Here is an 8,963-nt window from a genome sequence, read left to right as displayed (position 1 = left end):
TTTTTTTTTTGGCAGAACCGGGGATTGAACTCAGGCCCTTGCGCTTGCCAGGGAAGTGCTTATTCCACTGAGCCACCTCCCCGGCCCCTTAGACGGTCTTTTTTCTAGAAAAAAAATCTGGTGGTAAGGAAGAAAACGAGATACGAGAAAAAAAATTCAATGGCAATGAAATTCTTAAGAGATATAAAATTTATTATTATTATGCAGATATTTATGCAAACTAAGGCCCAGGGGCTTTCCCAAATAAGTAATGCATCCCTGTATTACAGGTACCAGATCAGAGTAACACATCCAGAAGAAAATTCAAATTTAGAAAACAGACCATGTCAGAGAGCCACCAGATCCTGATACGCTTTTCAAGTACTCTGACAGTTACTCTGAGCAAACAGTTTACTAGTTGGTTGCTGAAGACCAGATCTGGTATTGGACCAATTGTTAAGGCACCAGCTGTGTGGAGGAGGAAGAGGGGGACTGTGAATGAAGGGTAGAAGCCTTGCTTCTAGGAAAGTAATATCTGGGAAGGATGGTCAAGAAAAACATATTTCAACTTTAAAACTTAAGTTTACCCAACTACTAGCTCCCTAGTGTAATAAATATTGAAATAGTCATGTTAAAAGTGGTATTCTTTAATTACTTTTTTCCATATCATAAAATATTTCCAACATTGTTAGGAATAATTACTACTAATGTAGTCTACTTTACTAAAACTCTTGATTCTATTTGAATTGTGCAAATACACAGAAAATGACTTCTCTTTTTTTTTTTTTTGCAGTAGTTATTTAAGTAGAAGACTATCATTGAGTGAACTAATTTTAACAAGGAGCTACATAAAAAGATGGAGTTTTTGTATAATTTTTGCAACTGATGGTTAATTCAGCTTCTAGAGAATTTGGATGAAGTTTATAATGGTTTTAACAATGCTAAAATATAGCAAGGAGCACATGAGCAATATATATTAGCTGAACTAGATTATGACTTAATGACCAGAAAGAATTTCACACTGCCTCAAAGAATGTATCAAACAGTTCCAAAATAAACTAGTTCACATTTTTATGTTAGTGGACAAAGTAAAGCTCTTAGAATTACCCATTAGTCCACAGATTTAAAGACCCCTAGAGAAAAGCTGAGGAAAAAAAACCACATTGCCAAATGGCAATTATTGAATAAATTCTCTACTTCATATGTTTTAACCTTTCTCTTGGAATCCAGAAATGCTTTGGTGTATTTATTTCCTTGGGTCTATACACTGGTTATACACAAGTTAGAAAACACTTCTTAATTTTTGTCTCATTGAAGAAGAGTGAAGAAGGTAAAGGAGAGGAACATGGCTGCGGATTTAACAGTGACACCAGAAAATGTAACACATTTTCCTTCTTGAGTTTTAAGAACAAATTTTTTTTTTTTTTTTTTTTTTTAGTGGAACCAGGGATTGAACTCAGGTCCTTGTGCTTGCCAGGAAAGCACTAATTCCACTGAGCCATCTCCTCGGCCCAAGAACAAAATATTAAGACTACAAAAGGATACATGTAAGCTGGGATTCCTCTTGCAGCCAAATGCTTCCGAATAAGGCGCTCAGTACCATACCAGTTAAAACCCCTCGTGGCATGTCCAATGCGTGGAAGATGGACGCTTGCTATTGCAAAGAAAACAACAGAGAGTGATGTCTTCACTCATTTAAAGGTGACTAATGGATATAAAATATATACAGGAGAAAGTAACTGCTGACTGTTCCACTGAGATCATATAATTATAATATCAAAAATATTCTGGGAAGAAATTACAACAAGGAAAAGTTACTTTGTTGAACATAAGTACCCAAAGCTTTGGAAGTAAGTATGCACAATGGAAACAGAATACTGACCAGTGGTGGGGGTCTCAATTAAAATAAGTGAAGATTCTCAAGTAAGCCAAGCAGTTTGACAAACACTACAACATACTAGGTCTGGAAACAAAACTACATGTTGTGGAGGTGACTGTTATGGTGTACTGCGATTCTCTAGCGGGAGACATAATCAACAGTATTTCTCAAATATACATGACCAAGTCCTTTACATCCTCATCATAATAGACTACCCAGGGGATGCACATGGTCAACAAAAGTAATGGATACAAAAATGACCTAAAAAGAAAAGTCTAGGGATGCCCAAATAGCTCAGCAGATTACAATGCCTGCAAGCAGGCGCAGGGGCCAGGGTTTCAATCCCTGGGCCTGCTGTGCCAGCCCTGCTCCAGGGCACGCTGAGACGGCAATTGAGATTGGGCATGGTGGCGCGTGCCTATAATCCCGGCTCTTGGGAGGCTGTAAAACAGGCAAATCACTACAAGTCCGATCTTGTACTGAGACCCTGAACACCCTGTAGAACCTTCCCTAAAATACAAAAAAAAAGAAAAGGCTACACAAACACATGATATTGTTTTCACTGCTGGTGTTTACGTGTGCCACGCAAATTGAGCAGGGTCATAGCACTTCTTACCTTTCTTCAAAAGTCATATGCCATGTCTACAAGCAGAAATTTGGCTCCTCCTAGCACAAACAGAAGAACTTACCTTTCTTTTTCTTTGCTGCTAAAAATATCTTCCTTAGGCCATCTTCTAGGGCTGCCATCTTAATGCCGGACAGGACATTGGCACGATCACGGTGCTGAGCCACAATCAAAGCCAGCTGAGAGAGAGGAGCAGCCATTAAAGGAATGACATGAATGAGTCAGCTGCTCAGCCCACTGCGTGACCTGCCCACGAGGGGGCACAGCTGCTCATGGGCCCTGGGCATCCTCTCCACCTCTGGCTGTTCCGCCTGGACATCAATGTCCCACTGACTGTAGGACTTTGTGGCCCACCTTATGTTTCTCTTTTCAAGATGTATTTGCTCAAATCAGCTAGGCATGGTGATACATGCTTATAAGCCCAGTAGTGAAGGAGGATACAGCCAGAGGATGGCAAATTCTCCATCAGCCTGGGTAACTTAGTGAGACCTTATCTCAAAATTTGAAAAAAAAAAAAAAAAAAAAAAGAGATACATATATTAAAATCAGGGTCCAAAGCCTGTACTTTCTAAATGCTCTCAAGAGTAAAGAAAGAATTTTCAGGACCTTAGGAGTAGACTAAGAGGTTCTCATATTCCAGACCTCCTGAGTCAGCTCCAGGACACACAGTCATCCCAGCTCTGAACAGGCAACCCCTGTGAGGGCAAAGTGCCCTGTCTCCCACACTGTCCGAGCTGAATGGAGCTGGAGAGACGCAAAGGCACTGCTGAGACCAACATAACCACAGTCACATCCTAGCCATGATGTTCTGTAGCCTGTCAACAGCCTCCTTGAGTCACAACTCTGAGGTTTTTGTGCACAGACACTGTTGCTGATTTAGAAATCACTGAATGAATGGCTAAACAGGAACCCCTTTGCAACAGGTCACACAGACCAGCAGAGACAACCTCATTCAGCCTAAATTTCTTCTTTTCTACATGAGTAAGATATGGCTCAAAATTCAAAGATGAATTCAGGCTTTGGAAAGAAAACACTCAGGATACCAAATGACAAGCAAGAGATACTTAAGATGAAAAAGGAAGCGTCTGACAATGAGCAGAGCAAGTGTGAGTTGGTTCTACTCCTCTACATATGGTTGGCCAGAAACACAAGCTTACAGGAATTTTTACGTAACGAATGATGTAATGAAACCCTCTGAATTTTCAGTCGTTCTTCATTATTGACCTAGTGAAAGTCCCCTGAGCACCTTTGAGCCAGTAATCCAAGGGAAGAGTAAGGATCAAGACAGAATACGAATCTCTGTATATGGAGGGACCTGTTGCCTAGGCCAGCAGATGGAAGGAACAAGTAGAGGACAGTGTATCACAGGGGAGTGAAATGGAGGATGGGGCCCGCCAGATTATGGGCTGAATTGTGTCACCCCACATTCACATGCTGAAGTTCGAATTCCCAGTACCCCGGATGGTGACTCTATTTCTAAAGGGTCTTTATAGAGACTGCTCAATTAAAATGAGGTTGTTACAGTGGGATAGAATACAATCTGATTCGTATCCTTTTAAGAGGAAATTCAGACACAGAATGACACCACGGAATGTACAAAGGAATGATGGCATGCAGATCTGCAAGCCACCGAGAGGCTTCACAAGAAACCAAGCCTCCGGACACCCTCACCTTGAACTTGCAGCCTCCAGAAGGATATTAAGAATATCTTTTTATAATTTAAGCTTCCCAGTCTGTGGCTCTCTGACATGGCATCCCTACTAGGGACGTCAGTCAGGGGAGGGAGAGGTAGCAAGAGACATCGATATGAACTGAACTTTAATTCCAGTGAAGACGAGTTTCTTGTTTTGTTTTTACTTACCAAATCTTGCCCTTTGTTTCTTGTCTCTTTATCATCAATAGGGAATAAAAGGACATCTCCCAAATGCAAGTCTAAGATAAATAGAAAAGGAACAAAAGAACACACTGCATTCACTAAAGACCTCCAAAAGAGGACTGTTGTTCCTGCTCTTCATGTCTTCCTTTTCCTACTCTAACTAGGTTTTGTTGTTGTTGTTGTTTTTTATTTTTTTTGGGTTTTTTTGCAGACCTGGGGACTGAGCTCAGGCCCTTTCGCTTGCCATGGAAGCCCTTATTCCGATGAGCCATTTCCCCAGCTCCCCAACTAGGTTTTTGACTCCAGATCCCTTCAGAACCTTCCACACATTTCCACCTCTCCTGACCTCAATCACCTGAGGTATTCACCTGTTTCCCTGCTGAATTTTCATGTTTCCTAATTCAAGTGCTCCTGGAGGCTTTGGAAAGTGGATGGAAAAGCTGGCAGTATTTGGGGAACAAAAAGAGGGATTATAGGAGCTTAAAGTTCCTCTGGAAATCATGCTTGTCTTAAACCATTCAAATATAACATTGTTCTGATTTATTTCTTTTTTTTTAATTATTTTTTTTTATTTTTCAACAAATAATACACTGCATATATTCTTCTTAGTGGTTAATTGCTGTACAAGATGCGGACTTGTGATCCTATTTACAAACTCCATTAGAACAAATCATTCTATTCATTAAGAGAATGTAACTATATATCTATCCCAACCACTTTGAATACACAGATACAAAATGGACATTCATCTGTATACCCCAATTTTTTCTAAGTTCCGTTATTGAATATTATAGGTGTGTAAACTCAGCAAAATATTCTAAAAGAGTCCAGTAGCCCATAATAGCATTGTCTGATTTATTTCTATTTGTGTATTTTTCTCTCTGTTATGCTTTAAATCTAAACATCCCCCAAAAGCCTTGTGTTCAGAGGTGAGGCTGTGGAAGGTAACTGGGTCATGGGAACACTAAACTCATGTTCTGTTCTGTTTTCTCTCTGTTCTGTTCTGTGGATTCATTCATTGGTAAAGTTGGACTCCGTGGCTCATGCCTACAGTCCTAGTGCCTTGGGAGGCTGAGGCAAGAGAAGAACAAGTGTAAATCCAACCTGGGAAACTTAGCAAGATCCTTTCTCAAAAAATAAAAATGCTAAGAAAGTAGCTTAGTACATGTGCCCTGAGTTCAAGCTGTACTAATGGGAAAAAGAATTCACTGAAGAGTTCAGAGCTGCAGGCATGCTCAGAAGGCGGGCTGCGCTGCAGAGCTGGGTCTCAGGGTTCACCTCTGCAGGGCTCATCTTTCCTCTGACTTTTCCTTACTCCCTCTGCTTTCTGGTGCCAAGAGCCAAACAGCTTCCTCCTCTAGACCCTTCCACCATGATGTTTCTGCCCTGGAACCAGCCAATCATGGGCAGAAACTTCTGAGCCAGTGAGCTGAACTAAATCTCTCCTTCTTTCAGTTGTAGGCATCTAGTATTTTGTCCTAGAGATGCAAAGGTAAGGAACACACTATCCCATCCAAATCAGACTCAACAGATGATCTGGAAAAGTATACTGGTGGCTGGGGAGATAGCTCAGCCATCTAAGCATCTGCCTGGCAAGCACAAGGACCAGGGTTCAATTCCTGGTACCACATGTTGTACTGTCCCAGTGCTGAGATGCCTGAGACAGAATGATCACTATGAGTTCAAGGTGCATAGCCAGACCCTATACCAGATAAGTAAATAAATAAATGAACAAATAAAAAGTGAAAAATGTGCTAACTTAGTTTTATATTTTACATAACTTATTTTGAACTTTTTTCTCAAATAAAAATGATAGGTATCTTGCACATGCCCATCTTTTAAGTCACCAGAAAGTACTGCCCCTGTTAGGCCATTCAATCATATTTCCCATATAACTAGTCCTTACCCATTGGCTATCATCCTGCTTAGAACAAGCTCTTGCACAAGCTGTGTATGGGCTCCTACGATGCAGCCAAGCCTCCCTTTAAAGTCCAGCTCTCCTCTCTTCCTTCACCTAAACCCAGTACTGCAGCCTGCCTGACCCATGTACATGAACTGGGTTGCTGACGGGGTCTTTAATACCCACTTACTGGGAACAGGAGATGGTGTGGAGATGCCGTAAGACTGAAGCTATCAGGAATCCTCTAGTTATTCTCTCCGTACTTACTTCAATTCAGCCCATCTTTCCAGACTCTCCCCACCTCCACGCAGCCTTCCCTGACAAGTTCCAGCTCGGCTCAATCTGCTGTTATAGTCTATTTAAACCTTCCTTCATGAGGAGCCCATACTCCCAACTCCATTTCCTCTGACCACTGATGCCTTAAGTCTCTGCAACCCGTGCCCTCAAAGCACTCCAAGGTCATGTGCCTACACCAGGGTCAAATCCAGCAGCCTGTTCCCAGTGCTCACCCTCACTTCAGTGGGGATGACACTGGTCTGACACTGCAGACCACTTTGCCTTCTTGCTATCTTCTCTTCCCTTGTAGAGGATGAGCATTCCCCACCCAAAATTTCTCAGATCCAAAAATGCTCCAAGGGGGCTGGGGAGATGGCTCAGTGGAATAAGCGCTTCCCTGGCAAGTGCAAGGACCTGAGTTCAATCCCCGGTTCCGCAAAAATAAAAAAAAAAAATGCTCCAAAACTCTGAAGTTTGGAACAGCAACCTGATGCCACAAGTGGAAAACTCCACACCTGACCTCAGGCATGGGATGCCATCAAAACACAGGTACACTAAAAATACTGTATAAAATTATATTTAGGCTATGTTTATACGGTCTATATAAATTTTGTGTTTAGACCTGGATCCCATTCACAAATTATCTATCTACGCAAATATTCCAGAATAGAGTCATTTGATTATCTGAAATACTACTTTTGATCCCAAACATTTTGGATAAGGGCTACTTAACCTTTATGTCCAAACTCTTCACTCCTCAAGTTTCTCTTATTTTCCTGATACTCTGTTCTCTCTCCTTTTCTTACATCAACTCAGAGACAGACATGTTCTCTATGTTCTGTTCTTCATCCTCTCGTTTTTCCCCTTGTAGTTTTATTTTTAATTTTTTTTCTGCCATATAACTTTAAATTTATTCATTTATTTGTATTTTTTAGGGAAAGGTCTACAGGGTGTTCCAGGTCTCACTACTAGATCTGACTTGTAGTGATCTGCCTGTTTACAGCCTCCGAAGTGCTGGGACTACAGGTTCGCACCACCATGCCAAGTCTCCATTGCCCTCTCAGCATGCCCTGGGGGCAGGGCTGGAATGGCAGGCCTGGGGATGGACCCCCTAGCCCCTATGCCTGCTTCCAGGCACTTTAATCTGCTGAGCTATTTAGCCAGCCCTTCTCCCACATAGCTTTAAACAAGAACTCTAAAAAGACTGTTTGGTCTGTATCTCTGGCTCTGATCTTTCCTACTTCTCTATTTCTCCAGCTATCAAATCATTATCTTGATCTGGATTGACTATTTCAACATACATTAAGCTCTTCTTTCAGGAATCTGATGTAGTACACAGTATTTTCATTCTCGTATCCTTGTGTCTCTTTCCACTTATGAGAACAGGTCAGAATTAGGAAAAACCAGTCCCTTAGAAATCTGGAGGACTTTCTCTATTGGAGAAGGTCTTTTAAATGCTGACTCCCGGGCCGGCCAAATAGCTTAGCAGATAGCCGGGGGTTCGATCCCTGGGCTTGCCATGCCAGCCCCGCCCCCAGGGCACACTGAGAGGGCAATGGAGACTGGGTGTGCTGGCGTGCGCCTGTAAACCCAGCTCTTGGGAGGCTGTAAACAGGACAATCACTTCAAGTCCAATCTAGTAATAAGACCCTGAACATCCTGCAGACCCTTCCCTAAAATACAAAAAATAAATAAATAAATAAATGCTGGACTCCCCCAGCAAATAACCACAACAGTACTTTTACTCCTCTTGCCAGGTTGTGATTTCTGCAGTAAAAGGGAATGCCCTATTCCTTCTCTGTGCCAAAGGACAATACTATACTATTCAGCCTTCAAAGGAGCCCCCGCCCCACACAACTTTACTTCTGTGTGCAGGGAGCACTGCACCCCAGGCTACGTGAACTTGTAATACACCTTCCTGTAATGAATCTGTTCAAAGGGAAGGAATTACTGAGATGAGGACAGGACAGGGAGGGAGTGGGGGAAAGAGATATCTGTGTATGGAAGCAGGATGGCTTGGTTGATTGTACTGTAGATTTCTGCTGGTCTATGGGAAGGGCAGATAATACTTAATTTTTTCTCTCAATTTATTATATTTTTTTTTCTTTTTTCAATTTTGCATGCATATATCTAGTAATCTAAACAACAAATTTGAAGACAACACTATGCAGTACAACAAATACTATCAAATTCACATTATTTGGTGTAGTGAAATTCTGTATCATTTCTAATTTTATTATTTTGTATTCTCTTTAAAAAAAATATTACACCTTCCTCCCCTTAGCTCCAAGCCACAGCTACTAATAGTGTAGCCAATTTCTCTCCCAAGAGCTCTGACATTTTAATGAGATGATACCTCAAGCAGATGGAGATGGACAATGAAATCATCTCGTTTAAATTTCTTTTTTTTTTTTTTTTTTTTTTTTTT

At 41.4% G+C, this 8,963-nt stretch overlaps 1 protein-coding gene across 2 annotated transcripts in view; it reads right to left on the bottom strand.

The window, feature by feature from the left end:
• Positions 1-177: 177 nt before the first annotated feature.
• Chd1l (chromodomain helicase DNA binding protein 1 like) overlaps positions 178-8,963 on the bottom strand; it is a 74,511-nt gene continuing 65,725 nt past the window's right edge. For both annotated transcript variants that reach the window (XM_023706467.1, XM_023706468.1), the window contains exons 20-23: positions 4,345-4,415; positions 2,548-2,662; positions 1,525-1,633; positions 178-514 (exon numbers count right to left, since the gene is read on the bottom strand). In XM_023706467.1, the coding sequence (XP_023562235.1) occupies positions 436-514; positions 1,525-1,633; positions 2,548-2,662; positions 4,345-4,415 (374 nt within the window). In that variant the 3' untranslated portion in view covers positions 178-435. The remainder of the gene's footprint in view (positions 515-1,524; positions 1,634-2,547; positions 2,663-4,344; positions 4,416-8,963) is intronic.

This window comes from Octodon degus, unplaced genomic scaffold (assembly GCF_000260255.1).
Source record: "Octodon degus isolate 3935 unplaced genomic scaffold, OctDeg1.0 scaffold00257, whole genome shotgun sequence".
NCBI classification, from domain to species: domain Eukaryota; kingdom Metazoa; phylum Chordata; class Mammalia; order Rodentia; family Octodontidae; genus Octodon; species Octodon degus.
Note: the sequence above shows the minus strand (reverse complement) of the source record. Positions and strands in the feature narration are given on the sequence as shown.